Here is a 21398-nt window from a genome sequence, read left to right as displayed (position 1 = left end):
GCTGATAGGAGTCAATTGATACTTTGAAAACTGAGTCTAAGAGATTTTTACCTAACAGTTCAGATCATGATAGAACAGCCTTGAGCGACTGAAAGACCTGGGATTATTTGCATTGTTAGATTTCTCTGTGATACAGACCTACATAATGAATGAAACTCTTTTGTTAAGGTTAAGACCAAGAACAGACAGCGATGGATTAAAGTCTTATGAAACTTAGTTTAACAAAACAAAAGTGCCTTGTGATGATTAAGCACTCTTGACTTCACTAAGACACTTCTGAAAAAAAATGTTAAAACTGCTTTTACTTCCTACAGTACTGCAAATTACGTTTGTAACTTCCCTTTCCCTGGTGTCCGTTAGCATTCACTTCAACATGAAGTGAAAACATTGTGTTAAACCAAAACAAAACAGAAATCAGAGTAATACCTGGAATTATGTGGAATTTACCGCATTAAAACTAACCACTAAACCCAAATTCTTTGTACTGTCTTTTTCATGTTTCACATAAACCACCTCCAATTTATCCTGTCTAATCTGCTCAGCATATCCTTCAATTCATTTCTCTCTCATGTATTTACCTAATTTGCCTTTAATGCATCTTTGATATTCACCTCAAATGCTCTGTAGAATGATGGGTTCCACATTCTTACCACTCGGTGTAGAGAGGTTCTTGCTACGACTTTTTACATTCTGACTGAAATATGTGCGAAAAGTTGGTGACTGAATGCAAAAAAAAAATGTGGGGCCAGATTTTCTGAGGAGTGACAATCTTAGGTAAATGGCCACCACAGTCCCCATTAACAACTACTCACCCTCCCAGCCTGATTGTTAGTAACTCCTTTGTCTGTCCAACTGTCTTTCTCTCTCTTTGGGCTCTATCCTATCGTTTACTCCCTACCCCACCCATCTCCCTATTTTCTGCATATAAACTGACATTTTCCCAGTCACCATCAGTTCTGAGGAAGGGTCACCGGACCCGAAACGTTAACTCTGTTTCCTCCTCCACAGATGCTGCCAGACCTGCTGAGCTTTTCCAGCAACTTTGTTTTTGTTAGGTAAATGGCCCTTCTATTCTGCAAGAGAAAGGGGCTCCTCGCCTTAGAGAGGAGATTCTGCTCAGGGCTCCCTCAGAAACGCAGAGCCGTACCCTTAGGTTCTGACAGCTCTTTCATAGCATATGACAGTCAGAAGGAGGCAAATAACTTTCTCTTTTCACAGCCAGTATCTGTCATACTCTAAAAGTTAAAGGTACTTATAGCCACAGTGACAGCTGCTGGGAAAGGACAGGTTTGCTGTTAGGTGCTGAGAGGCTAGGTGCTAGATATGTAGGGGGTAGACTTCCTGATGAGTGTGTTGTCAGCTGAGGGGGTTGGGTCGGGTCCAGCAGCCTGAGGCTACCAGTAAATCGTAAGATGGTAAACACCAACTTACCTTGTCACTTCCAGACAGGTAGGTACTAGTGGCTGCCAGAGGAATTCCGTGCCTTTCACAAACTCCAGACAGCAAGTCCCGGATAGTCAAGCCAGGTCGAACCATTGCTAAAGAGGCGGTTTTGTCAGGCAGGTAAACGCAGCAGTATTTTACTTTCTTCTCGTTTTCTATCTCCGGGCTTGGTCTTTCATACTACAACCAAGAGCAACGTTTGTGTTAAACGTCATCACGTTGAACCACAGTTCGAAAACCCTTCAAGGCAACGTCAAAGATCATAACTGTTTTTAGGGTCCCTTCCCCTCTAAAACCTCCTCAAGCTCTACGAACCGCTAACACAGACTCTTCTGCAGCATCGACTGTCTTCACTCCACCAGTTGTAGTACTGCTCCTCGACCCCTTGTCTGCACAACTGTTTCCGTAACTCTTTGCATTTCTCTAACATCCTTTAAGGCCTGCATTAAAATTTGCCAATATGCAAGCTTTTAATTACCTGTCCTAAGGTCTCCTTGTGTGGCCCTGTACCAGACTGTACTCCTGTGAAATATGGATGAGTGTTTCTTTATGCTAAAAGCTCCATATGAATGCAGCTCGCTGCTACTGTTGTTTCCCGAATGTAGTATAGACTGCTTCCCTGAAGGGCCATAGGCCCCTTACCCAAAATCTGTAGACGCTAGGCACAGGTTGGCAGAGCCAGGCTGTTGGATGCTCTATTAAGTCCAAGAACTGGCCTGATGCTATGCTTCCAACCTGAATTGCTTCCAGTATTATACTTATTTAGTGATAATCTGTACTATTTAGACGTTACATTATCAGGAGAAGATTGAACAAAACAGCTTGATAAACTTTCAGAAAGGGAGGGTGAAAAATAAGTGGTTGTGGTTCATGGAGGGACCAACAACATATTATGTTATGCTATGGTGAGGTTGTACAGGATGTTGGTGAGGCCTCTTCTAGAGTACTGTGTCCAGTTCTGGTCATCCTGTTATAGGAAGGATATTATTAAGCTGGAGAGGGTTTAGAAAAAATTCACCAAAATGTTGTCGGGAATGGAGGTTTTGAGTTATAAGGAGGAGTCGGATTTTTTTCACTGGAGCGTAGGAAGTTGAGGGATAACCCTATGGAGGTTTATAAAATTGTGAAGTGCATAGATAAGGTGAAAGGCAGATGTCTTTTTCCTAGGTTGGGGGGTTTCAAGACGAGGGGGCATATTTTTAAGGTGAGAGGAGGAAAATTTAAAAAAGCATATGAGGGGCAACTTTTTAAACAGAGCGTGGTTCGTGTGTGGAATGAACTTTTAGATGAAGTGGTGGATGCAGGTACAACATTTAAAAGACATTTGGATAAGTACATAAATAGGAAAGATTTGGAGGGATATGGGCCAAGCGCAAGCAGGTGGGACTAGTTTAGTTTGGGTTATGGTTGGCATGGTCTGGTTGGTCCAAAGGGTCTGTTTCCGTGCTGTATGACTCTATGACTCTGTAACATAGGGAGAGACAGAATGGAGGCCTTGCAGGATCCATTTCAGGAGATAGGGAGTAATGTGGGACCTCCAGGGTAGTAATCTCTGTGCCATGAATTTAACCATTTAGGAAAAGGCAGGTCAGGGGGCTTGGTTTGAAGGGATGGTGTAGAAAGGAGGGGTTTAGATTTTTGGGACATTAGAATCACTTTTGGGAAAAGAGAAAGCTGTTCAGAAGAGATGAGCTTTACCTGAGCTGAAAAGGAACCAATCTCCTGGCTGAGAGAATAAGTCGTGTGATGGGCGTTGATTTAAATGTGTAAGGTAGGTTGGAGGTGGGGGGTGGTGTTGACTAATGGACTTAGTTTTGGAAGTACCAGTGAGGGAAAAAAGAGAGAAGATGGGGAATGGGGAAAAGGATGTAAAGGAAGGCTTGAGTGTTGACAATGATCAAAGAAATGGTCGCCTTTCAATGGGCAAGGAAGAGATAAGAGCGGGGTCAAATTGTATGTAGGCAAATACACGGAGCACAATGAATAAAATTGAGGAACTGGAAGCAGAAATTACTCTAGGAGCATATGACAAAGCAGCATTGTCAGAAACATGGCTAAGGCCAGAACAGGACTGGATTCTTAATACATCCCTGTTGATAAGGTTTTTTAGTAGAAACGGGTGGGTTAAAAGGGAGGAGGCTTAGCAGCCTTGATCAAAGATACTATCATTGGCCTTGAATCAGATGCAGTTCCTGAATTAAGATCTATATGATTGAAGGTGAGAAACAGGAAGGCAGTGGTGCCCTTGTTGAGTATTCACTGTAGACCTCCGTATAGTGGAGAGGAAATAGAAGAGGATATTTGTAGGCAGATTATGGGAATGTGTAAGGAAAGTAGGGTTGTGATAGTTGCGATTTCAAAAATCCTAGGGTAGAGCATGAAAGGGGAGATATTTCTGCAATGTGTGCAACAGAACATTCTGGAACAGTATATTTCCAGTCCTACCAGGGAGGAAGCTCTGCTGGATCTGGTCCTAGGAAGTAAGGCATGCCAATTGGAGAACGTTAGAGTGGGGGAGCATTTGGGAAATAATGATCATAGCATAGCATTTGGGAAATAATGATCATAACATAATAAGAAATAATATTCAGGTGGAAAAGGATAAAAAGTCAATCAATGTTTATGATCCCAAACTGGAAAAGTGCAGAATTTAGGGAAAAGTTGATTTGAAGTATTTTGATTAGAAATGTATTTTTGTGTATAAAACAATGGATGAAAAATGGGAGAATTTCAAAAGAGAGATGAATATGGTGCAAGCTAGGTGCACACCCATGAGAAATAAATACAGGTATCCTAAGCTAGAGTCCCCGGATGACTAAGTATATTGATGAGAAAATAAGGAAGCAAAAGGAGGCATATGAAGCATACCCAAATAATGATAGTAATAGAAATCAGGAAGAGTTTCTCAAATGCAGGTGAGAGCCCAAGGATGGTGTAAGAAAGACGAAGAGGAAGCATGAAGAAAGAATGGCAAAACAAATATTGAAATGTTCTTCAAACATATTATTAGTAAATAATTAGTGAAGGACAGAGTGGGGTCCATTAGGAACAAGCAAGGGTAAGCTGCTCATTGAAGCAACGGGTAGGGCAGAGGTACTAAATGAATACTTTGCTTCTGTATTTAACAGATTAGAAAATGATGGCAATGACATAGTTGAAAATGTGGGTGTTGCACAACTGAGCAGGACAGTAATAGATAAAGAAGAGGTGCTAAAAAGGCTGGGGAAGTCACCAGGCCCAGATGGAATGCATGCCAGATTGCTGAGAGATGTGACGGAACAAACTGCGAAACCATTGTCAGAAATTTTCCAGGAGTAGTCCCAGGGGACTGGAGGATTGCAAATGTGATACTGTTGTTTGAGAAGGGGGCAAAGGATAACCCAGGAAACTGCAGACCTGTCAGCTTCACATCAATAGTGGGAAAACTGATGGAAGACATAATACAGGAGAATACTCTGGGAGAAAAATATATTAACACTTGATGGTCTGTATGGTTCTGTCAAGGGCAGGTGACGTCTGACAAATATAGTTGAATTCTCTGACAAGATGACACAGGCAATAGATGAGCATATGCTGTGGATGTTGTATATTTGAACTTTTAGAATGCATTTGACACTGTGCTTCATGGAAGATTAGTTAGCAAATTAGAAATGTTCGGGATTGATCGGTCCTTAGCAGCATGCATTAGGATTTGGCTAAAAGATAGGAAACAAAGGGTAGGTGTAAGTGGGTATTTCCCAGATTGGAGATAAATTGGAAATGGTGCTCCCAGGGATCAGGCTTGGGACCCTGGCTTTTTCTGATTTATGTGAACGATTTGGTGATGGTTGTTGAGGGCAAAATCTCTAAATTTGCAGACGATATGAAGCTCGAGAGAATAGGGAATTGTGAGGATGACACAGGGGAATTCAGAGGGGCATTGACACATTGGTCCAATAGGCAGATACCTGGCAGATTAAATTCAATGCAGAGAAATGTGAGGCAATGCATTTTGGTAGAAGAAACATGGAGAGACAATATGGGGTCAATGGTACAACTTTGAGCAGAGTACAGGAACCGAGGGACCTTGGGGCTCACGTGCATAATTCTCTGAAGGTGGCCAGGCGGGTTGAAACTTTTGTTGAGAAGGCTTGCAGGATCCTTGAGAACAATTTTGACAGGATAAAGAAGGATGCTCTGTTTCTATCAGTTGGCATGTCAGTAACCAAGGGTCACAATTTCAACACTGTCAGTAAGAGAGCCAGGAGTAAGGTGAGAAGAAACTGTTTCACTCAGAAAGCTGTTAGCATTTGGAATGAGCTGCCTCAGAGAGCGACTGAGGCAGATTCCATAGGAGGTTTCAAAAGAGAGTTAGATATTTATTTGAAAGTGATGATTTCAGAGGGCTACAGAGAAAAGGCTGGACAATGGGACTAGCTGGGTAGCTCTTTCAGGAACTGGTACAGATAATATGGGTTGAATGGCCTACTTCTGTATTGCAAACTGCTACGATTCAATGACATTGCATGTCCCAAAGACAGATCTACCTCCTCCAGGAAGTTAAGCTTGCTGATTAATTGCTAACACTGTCAGCAGAGGACTGAAGATTGAGGTACTAAATGGATGAATCAGTGGCGGACTTGTTTAGAAGCATTACCAAAAAGATCTAACTAACTCTTAATTAGCCTCAGAAAGTAGTCATACAGCATCTGAATCAGGGAGCTGAGCCCCAGTGGAGGGACACAACAAGCTTCAAAAGCCTCTCTCAAGTGCCAGAGTGGGCAGCACATCTCAACATTTTGTTTGGAAATAGTAAGAACTGTCGATGCTGAAGTCTGAGATAACAAAGTGTGGAACTGGAGGAACACAGCAGGTCAGGCAGCATCAGAGGAGCAGGAAAGCCGATGTTTCGGGTCAGGACTGCATTTTCCTCATCTTTGTGACCAGAGAATGGATGTACGCCACTGAATAATGGGGTCAGCGGCAGATGCTGGCTTTTCTGCATCCCTAATCATTAATATTGAGAGGATTTTTGATTGTTTGACAATTTTTGAATACAGTTTCAAAATAAGGGTTCTCCCCTTTAAGACGGTGGTGAGCAGGCTAACCCTCTTTCAGAAGGCGATTAGAATTTTGAATACACCAACCCAGACAGGGGCGGAGGGTGGGCTCACCGTACATATTGAAGACGGAGTTAGACAGATTTATGGGGACCGGCAGAAGTGAAAAGTTGAGGCTATCACAAGGTTGGAACTTTTTTTATTTGTTGGCGGAACATGGGCATTGTTGGCTCCGCCTATTGAGGGTGATGCTGGCATACTGATGACGTTGCTTCTACACAGGAGCCTTGGTGAATTAATACAGAGCATCTTGTAGATGGTATACCCTGCTGACATTGATGGTAAAGGCACTGAATATTGATGGTGTGGATGTGTTGCCAGTCAAGCAGGCTGTTTTGTCCTGAATGGTGTAACGTGTCTTGAGTGTTATTCAAGCTTCCCCCATCCAGGCCAGTGGGCCATATCCAATCGCATTCCTGGCTTGCGCCTTATAGATGACTGGAGATTCAAGACGTGAGTTACCCGCCATAGGTTTTCCAGCCTCTGACCTGCTCTTGTAGCCATTGCATTTGTACAGCTAGTCCAGTTCAGTTTCTGGACAATGGTAACCCCAAGATGTTGGCTGGGAGGAGGGATTCGGAATACAGCGATGATAAGAGATAATGGCTAGATTCTCTCTCGTCGGCGATGTGTTGCGAAGTTGGGTAGAGTATTTGTTGTCTGTAAATTGATAAGAGGGAAGTGTACTTGGTCCCTTTAAAAGATGGTGTGTCTTTTTAGGCTGGGAGATTAAAAAGTGCCTGCAGGCAACAGCAGATGCACAGAGTTCTTGAAATTGAAACATCCTTTCAAAAGGCTATGCTGTCAGCAGGCAAAGCAGCATTTTTACATAGACAACAGGTATTTGAATATAGCCAATTAATTTAAACCAGGCCCTAGATACCAAAACCCAATTAAATTTAAAAAAAACTTATTGTTTTGACAACCTAGGACCAATCCTATTGTAAGAAATCAATAAGTCACCAAGGGTATAAAAGAAGAGGGTATTTGAAATTCGGTCTGAGATTCAACTGTCATCTGCTAAGAGAACAGCTCTCAGCTATAAAAGAAAGAATCATTGGCTCTTACAGAATTCTCTAAGCTCTCAGAAAACCATTATCTAAACTAAAGGTACAGCGGCACTCTTAACTAATATTCCCAACACAAGAATTCAATGGAGAAAGGTGTTCCTGACTGAGGATCAGCGGAGAGAGTGTGGAGCATTTCGGAAGATGTATCCTGGCTGTAATTTTGATAGACTAAATTTTAATTTTATTTTTCTTATTACTTTGGTTTATATAAGTGGGACTTGTATTTATTGGAACAGCATACCATTAGAATTTTGTTTAATCGGGAATAGTTAGTAGTGAAGGGTGAATTGTTTGGTTTATTAGTATTTCTGTTAATTTGCTCACTGTTAGAGTTAGGTAAATAAGTGGTTGGTTATTGATTACAAAATGAATTTCAGGGATTTCTTTCATTTAACGACTCCTTTATAACAGATTAGGGGAAATGAGAGGTAGGTAAGACCACTTTTCACACTTCCTTTAACAGATTATGAGGCAAGGTGAGCTTCTCTGGGTCTTTGTTAATGGGGTTGGGGGGTTGACCATTCCCTTGTAACAAATGGCACTTGTGTGATGTGAATGTTACTGCTAAAAGCAATGTCCACAAATGAGATTTACCTATCTGTACTGAACACCATCACTAGCTTTATCACTATTTCCTTTCTCACAAGGTCACGAAATAGACATGGATTAAAAAGAAACGTTCAGCTCATCTCATTTCACACAATCTCCCCACTACAGCATCGATTGGATCGAACTGATTCAAAATCTTTTACTTTCACTGTCTCACCAATCTATTTCATGTACTGACTACACTTTTTGAGGGAAGAGGTGTACCTACTCTTAGATAAATTCAAATTAAGAAACACGCTGGAAAGGGTGGGACATCAAAAAGCTGTGTATACTTGGTATTGTTTAATATAGATTGTCATCCAGTCCAGAGAGCATTTCAACAAGTTTAGCCTATTGTGGACAACTTGTCCAGATATTGATACTTCAAACCCTAAGGCCAGACACTGAACATCAACACTTTATTTAATTCTGGCAAGTACCCCAGGCAAGGTCTTTGTCTGAAAAGCACATGTGTGTTACTTTCCAGATGGTGTCACTGAATGCTGATCAAGTGGATGCATCTGAGCTTTCTCTTCCTGCTTTGGCTGTAACATTGCCCCAACTGAGATGAACAATGTCCACAGAGACAAAGGAGGGAATCCGTGGTCTTTCTGTTCTCTATCTCTAATGAGCAAACTAAACAGCATGACAAAAAAAAGCCCCGAGGTAACATGAGTTAGAGCCAATTAGATGCTGTGACATGAAGGCTGTGAAATGAAATGGGCCGAATGGTTTTCTTTATCTCTATCTACTTTGGTTCCTGCGGTGTACTTTTTAAGGGAAAGGAAGGAGTGATAAAGTTAGAGAGTGAATTGTGGTCAGTACAGAAAAGTAAATCTGACTTGTGGGATTAAAATTGTTTCAGAGATAGTAGGAGCTGCAGATGCTGGAGAATCTGAGACAACAAGGTGTAGAGCTGGATAAACACAGCAGGCCAAGCAGCATCAGAGGAGCAGGAAAGCTGATGTTTCGGGCCTAGACCCTTCTTGTGGGCATTGCTTTCAGCAGTGACTTTCACAGGACATGATAAAAAGCAATTTTACTTGCGGAGGATTGAGGATTGGAATTTGCTGCCTGATAGGATGGGAGAAGCAATTTACCAAAAGCCATCAAAATTGGACAAACATGTGAAAAATAAAACAATTGCTGTGATGTAGGGAAAAGGATTTTGAGCTGAACCAATTGGATTGGTCTTTGAAAGGGCTAGTATGGATTTAATGGGCTTATGGTTTACCGTCGAACTAAATTTCACTTTGACAGATCTGTTTGCTGATGGGGAATAAGAAGATTAACTGTAAAAATATAGCAACTGATCTTTCATAAGGAACTGAGGTAGTATTTTAAGAGTTTTGACATACTAAAAATGTTTGTCCAATAACAAGGTGGTGAGGTAGCCACTATTGTTTTAGCAAAATTTTGCTGATCATATTGACAAATTAGTGGTGAGTATTGATATAAATATCAGAAACTTAGAAGATAGGGGCTGGACGAGGCCATTCAGTCCTTTGAGCTTGCTGTGCCATTCACTGTGATCATCCAACTCAATAGTTTGTTCCTGCTTTTCCCCCGTATCCTTTAATCTTTCTAACCCAAGCGCTGTATCCAACTCCTTCTTGAAATCGTACAATGCTTTGGCCTCAACTGCTTTGTGTGTTGGTGAATTTGACAGGCTGAAAAAAGGTGAAGAAATTTCTCATCCCAGTCCTGCATGGTTTTCCCTGCATCCTTAGACTGTGAGAGATAGTAGGAACTGCCGATGCTGGAGAATCTGAGATAACAAGGTGTAGAGCTGGATGAACACAGCAGGCCTCTGATACTGCTTGGCCTGCTGTGTTCATCCAGCTCTGCACCTTGTTATCCTTAGACTGTGACCTTGGTTCCAGATGCCCTTGCCATCGGGAACATCCTTCCTGCATCTACCCTGTTAGAATTTTATAGGTTTCTGTGGGATTCCCCTCATTCCTCTGAACTCCAGTGGATACAATCCTAATCGGTTCAGGCTCTCCTCATAGTTCAGACCCTCCATTCCAGGAATCAGTCTGGTAAACCTTCGCTGCACTCTCTCTGCAGCAAGAGCATACTCCCTCACAAAACCACACACAATATTCCAGATTGTGGTTTCACCAAGGCCCTGTACAATTTACAGCAAGACATCCCAACTCCTGTACTTGAATCCTTTTGCTATGAAGGCCAACATACCATTTGCCTTCTTTACCGCCTGTTGCACCTGCATGCCTACATTCATCGATTGGTGTGCAAGGACACCCAGATCTTGTTGCACGTTCGCCACCATCAATTTATAGCCATTCAGATAATAATTTACCTCCCTGTTTTTGCTACCAAAGCAAATAACCTCACATTTGTCCACATTATATCTCATGCACCATGCCTTTGTCTACTCCCTCGGCTCGCTCATAGACAATGCAATATGAGCAGTTAACTGGGACAGAACTGCATCTCTCCTTAAAGGATTATTCTCTTTAAAACCTATGTCTTTTGAAACTTCCTATGTTCTGACCCACTCAAATGACAGAAGTTTACGTTGCATGCACTTTACTAGAGAGCCCGCTGCTGAGTCTCAGCCATGGAAATGCTGAGATGACAAGGGGTTTGCTAAGTCAGGGCTGTATGCGACAAATCGGTTGCGAGGCTCAACTCAAATCAGTAGCACCATCACCTCATGTAGCTGGTGGTTCCGCTCCTGCTTAGATGTGCAAGACTCTCAGTCCAAATGGCCCAGATTGATGTCTGAACCCAAAGTGCCAGCTCCCCCACTAATTCCTCATGTGTGCAGATTGAATGGGTGCCATCATGGACATTTTGCTCCCTGTGTCGTACCTCTGTTCTGGCTTGGAGAGAACTGAGGAAACCCAGTTCCACACTGGCTGTTGAATACACGGACCCCTGGGACTCACGGCGAGACAAGAAGAGGCCATTGCTGTCTGAAATATCCACTGCAAACAAAAAAGGGAATTGTTAATCACATTGTAAAACCTTCCAAAATGACCTAGCTCAAAATCATGAGTAAACTTCCCTGATAGCTAATAGGTAAAGCCATGATCTAGATTGGCTTTAAGCTGCATAGACCATAAGATGAATCTAACCTTGGTCTGCAACAAACCAGCTCATGTCCTCAAAGATGTGGAGGTGCCGGTGCTGGACCGGGGTGGACAAGGTCAGAAATCACACGACACCAGATTATAGTCCAACAGGTTCATTTGAAAACACAAGCTTTTGGAACCTCACTCCTTCTTCAGTGTTAGTGAAAGAGGTCATATCAGACACAGAATTTATCAGTGAAAGATCAAAGGGTCACACCCCTGATGATGCTGTTAGATCTTTAATCAGTTAGAAGGTTTTAATTGAATAATATGTAAATGTAAATCTCCGAATGTTTTACTAGTCACTGTCCTGAAAGAACTAAAAGTTTTATCAGTGTAAAGAAGAGGTGACATTTTAGGTCAGACAATGCATGTTAGGTATGAGGCCTTGTTTAGAAATTGTTAATATACATATTAATCAATTAAAACCTTCTAACTGATTAAAGATTTAACAGCATCTTAGGTTTGTTTAGTACATCCTCATCAGTGGTGTGACCCTTTGATCTTTTATTTATAAATTCTGTATCTGATTTTACTTCTCTTACTAACACCTGAAGAAGGAGCGAGGCTCCGAAAGCTTGTGTTTTCAAATAAACCTGTTGGAGTATTACCTGGTATCGTGTGATTTCTGACCTTGCCCTCTAAGATAGCATTGTTCCTGGGGAGCCCCTAGTAGACTGAATGGATGAGGACAGCATCCCTCTCGACTTTGGCTCACACCACATTTAAGATTAGGGTGCATCTTCAATCTATAACCTTCTGACTTTGTGGAATGAGAAATGGCCAACACTGTAATGATTGGAGGTCAAGGTGAGCACTCAGAAGCTTGTTTGCCCTTCTAAATATTTATACCATTCAGAACGCAAAAACCACAAAGGAATAAGAATTAAACACATAAAAGCTGCAAAACACCTCACAGTGAAATGCACTGGGAGACAACACAACACAGAAGCAAAAAGCTGGAAATCTGAAATAAAAGCAGAAATTGTTGGAAATGTTCAGCATGGAGAGGAAATAACCTGGTTTTCTCTTCATGGTTATGGCCTGTTGAGTCTTTTCAGCATTTTCTGTTTAAATGTAATAAGGAGCTGTGTTCTGGCAACTCTTCTCTTTTTTTTATTATTCACTCATGTGATGTGAGCATCTCTTGTTTAGACCAGCATTTATTGCCCATCCCTAATTGTGCAGGGGGACAGTTAAGAGTCAATCACATTGCTGTGCATCTGGAGTCACATGGAGGGTCAGAACAGGTAAGGGTTCAGATTTCTTCCCCTAAAGGATATGAGTGAACTAAGCAGGTTTTTCTGACAATTGACAAACATAGAATCCTTACACCATGGAAGCAGTCCACTCGGCCCATCGAGTCCACACTGCCTCTCAAGACAGCATCTCACCCAGACCCACCCTCTACCCTATCCCTATAACCCTGAAATCTCCATGGCCAATCCACCTAACCTGCACATCTTTGGACTGTGGAAGGAAGCTGGAGCACCCAGAGGAAACCCACCCAGACGCAGGGAGAATATGCAAACTCTACACAGGCAGTCAACCTAGAGTGCTATTGAACCTAGGCCCCTGGCACTGTAAGGCAGCAGTGCTGACCACTGAGCCACCACACCAGCCCAATGGTTTCATACTCATTGTTAGACCCTTAATTCCAGATTCTTTATTGAATTCACATTCCACCATCTGCCATGGCACAATTTGAACTGGGGTCACAGAACGTTAGCTGAGTTTCTGGATTAATAATCTAGTGATAATACCACTAGGGCATTGCCTCCATCCTCTGTTACAACATCTCCCATGTGTAATCGATGAGTACTGTACGTCATCAGAAGCAAAAGATGGAGAGTCGACACTACCACTGATTGATCAAAAATGGTCCATTGAGACATGATGCTGTCCTCCTGGCAGAGAGCTTAATGATGATGACATTTAAAAAGTAGGAGTCAAAGCTACAACAATGAAACTGTGTAATCAATTCTTCATAAACTGCTGCCTTATGCCACAAGGACAAATGATTGCCCTGCACCTTTGGCATTTAAAAAAAATACATCTCTTGTGATAGTATCACATTTATTGCTGACCCCTAACTACCATCAAGAAGGTGATGGCAAACAACACTCCTGAACCACGGCAGTCCACACGACAGGTCATATTCCTGTTAGGTAGTATGATACTTTAAACTTCAAAATTTTCATAGCTGATGACAAATTGAAAGAACCAACAGAGATAAACTGTTGCACATGAAGGAATCAGCAATAATTCCATCTGCAATAAACTATTAAGGGACAAGGACAAACTTATACAAGAATTGAAAGCATTTAGCCCTGTCCGGGAAAAGTAGGAGTCAAAGCTACATCAATGAGACTGTGTCATCAATTCTTGATGAACTGCTGCCTCATGCCACAAGGACAAATGATTGCCCTGCAGAAGAATTTAAGGAGTTAATCACAGGAAAGTGATGTCATCAAACAAACTGTTAATGCCAAATGTAACAAGGAACAGGGAAGCTACTTCTGATAAGAAGGCACGCTGCAGACTTGATGGTTTGAGAGAAGCACTCAATAAATTTGGATGAATCTAAAGAATCATCAATAATACCACATTGTAGACCTAAAGAATGAATATCTGCATAAGAATTCAACACTAGAACCATGCATTAGCAGAACTTCAAAGAACAACACTACACAAGGATCAAACCCTGGACCCTTCAGAGATAGACACTATTGGTTGGAATCATTGCTAAATTCCATCATTAATAGCTAAGTTGAGTTGTGAGGCTTAACTTGCTTACTTGCTTACTCTTATTTTGGTTATTATAAGTTTGAATAATTGTTTCAGTATTTGGTTGTCTATGAGGTTCCTTAATAAGTAGCTGAATTAAAAGTAACTTGTGGTGATTTACCCACAGAAATCGATAGTTACAGGCTTATGACCCAACACCAGGCAATATGGAAGGCAAATGGTACATTCACATTTATTGCAAGAGGATTTGAGTACAAGTGTAAAGTTGTCTTGTTTGCACCTTGGTGAGACTGCACCCTGCTCCGCCACCACCCACCCCACGCCCCCCACCCCGCCCCCCCACCCCAGAGTATTGTGTGCCGTCCTTAATTCCTTTTACTGAATGAAGGACATCCTTACCATTGAGGGAGTGCAGCAGAGGTTCACCAGACTGATTCCTGGGAGGGTGGGACTGTACTATGAGGAAAGATTGAGGAGACTGGGCCTGTATTTTCCAGAATTTAGGAGAATGAGAGGTGATCTCACTGAAACAATCAAAATTCTTGAAGGACATGACAGGGCAGATGAGGAAACAATGCTTCAGCCCTCCCCGGTTTCGGGAGGGGTGGGGTAGTGGTCTAGTACTGGGGAACATAGTCTCAGAATAAGAGCTAAGCCACTTAGAGCCAAGATGAAGGGCGATTTCTTCACTCTGAAGATGATGTTTCTCTGGAATTCTCAATCCCAGAGGAGGCTGTGGAATCTCTGTTAATGAGCATGTTCAAGATGGAGATGATAAATTTCTGCTTAGAGGGATATTGGGATAGTGTGGAAAATTGGCATTGGCATTCATGGTCAGACATGATCCAGACTGGCACAGCAAGCTTGAGGGGTTGAATGGCGTATTCCTGCTCCCATGTTAGTTTGTTAGGACACATTAGTTTCTGTAGCTTATTAGCTTCACAACATTCATTGTAAGGCAAACCTGGGTGAGGTATCAAGGACAGTTAGTGCCAATGCAACTGTAACTCAATACAGAGCTTCCATGCAGAGGGTGGGACAAGGAGATATAAAATTGGAAAAACAAACATACATAACGATCATGGCTGATTATTGACATCAATGCCATTTTCCAAACTATCCCCGTATCCCTCTAACTGAAAATCAGAAGTTCATGTTCCTCCCTCATGCTTACAATGATCATATTTTTAGCTTAATACAAGATTTGTTAACCAGTGAAAAAATTTCTTTGTATCTTATAGCAATCTGCTAAACTGTATTGCTCTCCCGCTACATTCTAACAAAATTCATTCAAACTTTCATGTCAGACTGACCTCCCTTAGGATTCATCAAAACCTTTTACATTGCATTGTAACCCATTACATCATACTACTAAGCTACAACCATTTATTGCGCAGTTTTAAATAGTTTGAGCAGTGCAAGCCAGGACCGAACCTCCCAAGGAGTCTCTTTTCTCTTTCTCTTTCTTCCAACTTAATTTGCTTTTACTCCTCTGGATCTGTTTCTCGGGGCTTCCTCCTTTCCCATCATAGCCGTTCTGTGGTAAACCGCTGAATGACTTTCCCGACTTCAGCTTCTTCTTCTGCTAAAGGACAATAAGGGATTAATAATTATGGTTATTGCTTGCTGTCTCAATATGTAAGTATTCCATTGTTTGCCAATTTGCCTTTCTGGTTCAGCATGCCATACGAGTCAAACTTAGCCGAGACTATGAACTAGACCATTAACAGAAGTTGCTGGAAAAGCTCAGCAGGTCTGGCAGCATCTGTGAAGGAAAAAAACAGAGTTAACGTTTCAGGTCCGGTGACCCTTCCTCAGAAGTTCTGAGCTTTTCCGGCAATCTCTGTTTTGTTTCCTGATTTACAGCATCCACAGTTCTTTCATTTTTTAACAATGCTGTCCAAATAAGCCAGCTACTTTTAGAGAGGACAAAATAAATCACTTGTCCAGCAAAAACATAGGCAATGAAAGGTGCAACAAAATTGCTTAATTGGCTGAAAGAGCATCTATGAGAACACTAGGAAGAAATAACGTGTCTGTATGTAGCTTCTTAAGATTCACCCCTCTCAGCACAGCTGTCTCCATCCAAAGTAGCAACTTGCCCTTAATATCCTTACACACTTTATGAAGTTTCAGGAGTTGCACATTATTTCTCCATTAAACTCACCACTAGAAAGGTAAATCTGTAAACTGAAAGTGTAAGTAGCCTTTTTGCATATTGGTGGCTGATAATAACTGCTAATTAACTTCTGGTCCAAAAGGTGAATGATTTTAAATGTGGACTTTCATACCTTCATGTTGTGCACAGCGTTAGAGATTTTAAAATTTTCAATTCATCATAGCATCTCCATAGTGTGGAAGCAGGCTATTCAGCCCATGAAGACAATATGGCCCCTCTGAAGAGCATCCCACCCAGGCACACTCTCATACCCTGTATTTGCCATGGCTAATCCACACAGCCTGCATATCTCTGGACACTACAGGCAATTTAGCATGGCCAATCCACCTAACCTGCACATCTTTGGACTGTGGAAGGAAACCAGAGCACCTGGAGGAAACCCACAGAAACACAGGGAGAACATGCAAACTCCACACAGACAAACACCCAAGTCTGGAATCGAACCTGGGTACCCAGTACTGTAAGTCAGCAGTGCTAACTATTCAGACACTGTATCAGATTATCCATTGTCCCCTGTTAGGATTAGATCTTACCTTCTTGGAGTCACAGAGGCTGACACTCTCTTTATCATGGCTGGGTTCCAATTCCTGTGAGTTGCTACCAGGAAGTGGCTTGCCCTCGACCTCTGCCAACACACACTGCTGATAAAGTGCGGATTTCACAAAACGTGTGTAGCTGTCAAATTTCATCAGGTTAAAGATCTGCAGAGAGGAAAATACAGCAATGTTTGCAAAATCCAAAATCAAATTTAAAGAATTAAAGACCAGTACAGGAGCTATTATGTTACTGGCATTGTTATTATTACAGCATATAATACCTATTATTCCATAGGCCACCGAATGCTGGGAGATTGGTAGTGGGAAAATTCCCAGGGACATTAAAAAAAGATGGAAGAGCTTTTGTGACAATGAGCAATGTAGTGGGAGAAGTGGAAGATGATTCAGTGGGAGGACAGATTTAAAATGTTGGTAGTAGTCAAAAGTCACTAAGTGCAGCTTTGGGATGCATTCTAGGTTTGCTGAGGTGCTGTGGCTCAGTGGTTAGCCCTGCTGCCTCGCAGCACCAGGGACCCAGGTTCAATTCTAGCCTTGGGAAACTGTCTATGTGCAGTTTGCACATTCTCCCTGTATCTATGTGGGTTTGCTCTGGTTTCCTCCCACAGTCCAAACATGTGCAGGCTACATGAATTAGCCATGCTAAACTGCCCATAGTATCAGGGCTAGGTGGATAAGCCAGGGAAAATGGAGGGTTTGGGGGCGTGCGGTTTGGGTGGGATGCCCTTCGAAGGGTCAGTGTGGACTCTTCCATACTGCAGGATTCTATGAGGGAAGTCAGGGTAGAATTACAGAGACTCTGGCCTCAATCTACCAATCTTCTTTGAATAGGATTATGACAGAGGACTGGGTGACTACAATGTTACATCCCTGTTTAAGAAAGGGGAATGAGATAAACTCAGGCTATTCAACTGGCTGTCAGTAGTGAAGAAACATTTAGAGGAATCAATGCTTGGGATTGGCTCTTGGGAAAACCATAGACAAAAGTCAGTACAGGTTTGCTCCAGAAAACATGTATTAGACTAAATTCACTGACCAAGTGATGGTGAGCATTATGGAGGACAGCATGACTGAAGTCATGCGTATAGACTTTCAGAATACATTTGATGAAATGCTGCACAACAGTCCTGTCTGCAAAGATAAAGTGCACAATACTGAAAGGGGGAGTGCCAGAATATATAGGAAATGCACAGAGAGACTGAAACTAAAGAGCAGTGGCTGTTTTGTTTTGGATTACAGTGAAATACAAAACAATCACAGAGGTCAGTATAAGACAACTGCTCCTTTCGATACTAGGTAGACTTGGAGAAACTGAATGATTTCAGAGTTTGCAGATGGGATGGAACTTGATAATGTAGCAAATGTTGTGGTCGGTAGCAGACTTTAGAAGAACTTAAATTGGTGAAATGGGCAGCTGTGGAGCATAGGAAACTGAAAGTAGGTAAGCGTGCAGTGATACATCTTTATAGCAGGAATGAGGACAGGCAATAAAATGATACAATCTTAAGAGGAGTACAGGAATAGAAGGACTTGCAAGGATGTGCGGCAAATCTTTTAACAGTGGGGAGATATTGAGCAGACTGTTTAATAAAAAAAAGCATTCAGGATCCTGGGCTTTGTTAATAATAGTGACATGAAGTCCAAAAGTGAGGATGTTATGTTTAACTAAGATAACAAGGTGTAGAGCTGGATGAACACAGCAGGCCAAGCAGCATCATAGGAGCAGGAAGGCTGACGTTGCAGTTCCTACTATCTATGTTATGTTTAACTGTTTACTAGACGCTCGTTTGGCCTTTAGCAAGAATATTGTATTAAATTCTGGGTGATAGCTCTCAGAGACCTTGCAGAGGATAGACACAGGTAGTCTGTTGTTAGAGAAGGTTAAGAAGAGATAGGATAGAAAATCATTTGACTTTTATGCAATAAATGACAAAAAACTGTTTCCAATGTCACAAATTTCACTGAAATGAGGTTTATGGTAATTAGCGTAAGAAACAGGCACAATGAGAAAAGGCGTACACGATCCATTGTCTGAAAAGGTACTTGAAGCAGATTCAATTAAAACTTTCAATGGGAATTCGATGAGTCTTTGAAGAAGAAAATCTCACCCATCCATGGGGAAAAAGCAGTGGGATGAGATTAGTCAGATAGATCCCTAAAGAAGCATGAATCACAAATGCAATGTTGGTCATTACTTCAAAGGGAATGGAGTATAAAAATACGGAAGTCTTGCTAAATCAAAATAAAGCACTAATTAAATCAAACCTGGAATATTTTGAACAGTTTTGGCTAAGCCTCAACTCCACTTTGCTGTCTCCTCCCCATAACCCTCGATTCCCTTTCTGATTAAAATCTGTCTCTCTTGTTTCGAATATACTTAATGACTGAGCCTCAACAGCCCTCTGTGGTAATGTATTCCACAGATTCACTACTTTCTGAGAGAATAAGTTCCTCTTTTTTTCTGTTTTAACACCATCCAGGACAAACCTGCCCATTTGACTGGCATTCCATCCACAAGCATCTACTCCCTCCACCTCAGTAGCAGCAGAGTGCACTATCTACAAAATGCACTGCAGAAATTCACCAAAGATGCTCAGAGAGCAGCTTCCAAGCCCACAACGACTTCCATCCAGAAGGACAACGGCAGTTGATATATGGGAACAACACCACCTTCAAGTTCCCCTCCAAGCTACTCACCACCCTGACTTGGAAATATATTATTGTTCCTTCATTGCCCCTGGGTCAAAATTCTGGAATTCCCTCCCTAATGGCATTGTGGGTCAACCTACAGCAGGTGGACTGCAGTGATTCAAGAAGGCAGCTCACCACCACCTTCTCAAGGGGCAGTTAGGGATGGGCAATAAATGCTGGCCTAGCCAGCGATGCTCTTATCCCACAAAATGAATAAATTTTTTAAAAAGTGCGACCCCTTTCTCTGAGATTGTGCCCTCTGGCCTTAAACTCTTCCACAAGGGGAAACAATCACTTTTCATCTTCCCTGTCAAGTCTTCTGAGAATCTTGTATGTTTCAATAAAGTTGCCTCTCATTTTTTAACTCTAATGACCACAGGGTCAACCTATTCAACATGTCCTCAACAGCTGTGTGTGATAACACTTCTGAGTTGGAAAGAAAAAGAAAGACAATCCTTGCGGAGCCCAATCAACCAAGTGATTCTACTTTGAACTGCCTGCAATGCCAATATACCTTTCTTTATCAAATGGGCCCAAAACTGTTCCATAAGGTTTGACTGGTGCTTTTCACAGTTTTCAAGGCCACCTTATTTTTAAACTCTATTCCCTTTGAAATAAAAGTTGATAGTCCATTTGCCTTCCCTAATACCTTTTGAATTTGGATGCTAGCATTTTGTGATTTATGCACAAGGACTGCCAAATCTCTTTGGTTTGTAACTTTCTGCAGTCTTTCTCTATTTAAATAACATCCAGCTTCTCTGTTCTTCCAGCCAAAGTGCATAACCTCACACTTTCCCATATTATATTCCATCTGCCAAATTGTTACCCATTTGCTTAACTTGACTATATCCATCTGCAGATTCCTTGGGTCACCATCAGCACTGATCTTCCCAACTACTGGGCCTAGAGCTCAGTATAGATTTCTGAAATGAACCCGTCCTGTAGATATTGGATCTCAAGGATGGGAGCTGACAGCAGAGATAACAACAATTTAACATGGTCGTAAGATGGAATGGGACAAAGACTGGATGATGGTACCTGAAGCTGTTGTGCTTTGAACATATCCAATGTGGGATCATTGAGAACATCCTCCTCCAGTTGTGCCTGTTTATCGATGTTGATGGGACAGAGTGAGTTGCTGGACAGATATGTTCTGTAGATCTCACTGGCAATTTTTGAGAGCTTAACAAAAGAACAAGGAGAAATTGGTCAAAGCAGCACCATTCACTGCATGTGGGAGTAACAGGGAGATACTTATAAAAGCATTACAAGTAAACAATATTGATATAGCTTCAGTAAGCACACCTACTCTCACAGCTATCTTGACAACGTTTCTTCACACTCGACTTCTTGAAAGGTTGAAGGTACGTTCTCCCAGTTTCTTCCAGTCCATCCCTCTTCCGTACCTACACCGGCCCTAAACCCCACCTCTTCCTCCGTTACATTGATGACTGTATCGGCGCCGCCTCGTGCTCCCACGAGGAGCTCGAACAGTTCATACACTTCACTAACACCTTCCACCCCAACCTTAAGTTTACCTGGACCATCTCTAACACCTCTCTCCCCTTCCTGGACCTCTCTGTCTCCATATCGGGCAACCACCTAGAAACCGATATTCATTTCAAGCCCACCGACTCCCACAGCTACCTAGAATACTCCTCCTCCCACCCACCTTCCTGCAAAAATGCTATCCCCTATTCCCAATTCCTTCGCCTCCGCCGCATCTGCTCCCAGGATGAGGCATTCCACTCCCGTACATCTCAGTTGTCCTCATTTTTCAAGGACCGTAACTTCCCCTCCTCGGTGGTCGAGAACGCCCTCAACCGTGTCTCCCACATCTCCCGCACCTCATCCCTCACACCCCGTCCACGCAATAAAAACCAAAAAAGAATCCCCCTCGTCCTCACGTACCACCCCACCAACCT

The 21398-nt window shown here is 42.2% G+C and overlaps 1 protein-coding gene across 1 annotated transcript in view; it reads right to left on the bottom strand.

The window, feature by feature from the left end:
* Positions 1-20866, bottom strand: part of LOC109924475 (regulator of G-protein signaling 14-like) — a 42113-nt gene extending 21247 nt beyond the window's left edge. Inside the window, exons 1-6 of the mRNA XM_048603932.1 lie at positions 20816-20866; positions 20512-20655; positions 16762-16929; positions 15484-15634; positions 11039-11154; positions 1432-1623 (exon numbers count right to left, since the gene is read on the bottom strand). Of these exons, the coding sequence (XP_048459889.1) occupies positions 1432-1623; positions 11039-11154; positions 15484-15634; positions 16762-16929; positions 20512-20655; positions 20816-20866 (822 nt within the window). The remainder of the gene's footprint in view (positions 1-1431; positions 1624-11038; positions 11155-15483; positions 15635-16761; positions 16930-20511; positions 20656-20815) is intronic.
* Positions 20867-21398: the final 532 nt, after the last annotated feature.

The sequence above is a fragment of the Rhincodon typus genome, chromosome 12 (assembly GCF_021869965.1).
Source record: "Rhincodon typus isolate 14 chromosome 12, sRhiTyp1.1, whole genome shotgun sequence".
Lineage (NCBI taxonomy): Eukaryota > Metazoa > Chordata > Chondrichthyes > Orectolobiformes > Rhincodontidae > Rhincodon > Rhincodon typus.
The sequence above is the reverse complement of the archived record's forward strand: the minus strand, read 5'-3'. Positions and strand labels throughout refer to the sequence as shown.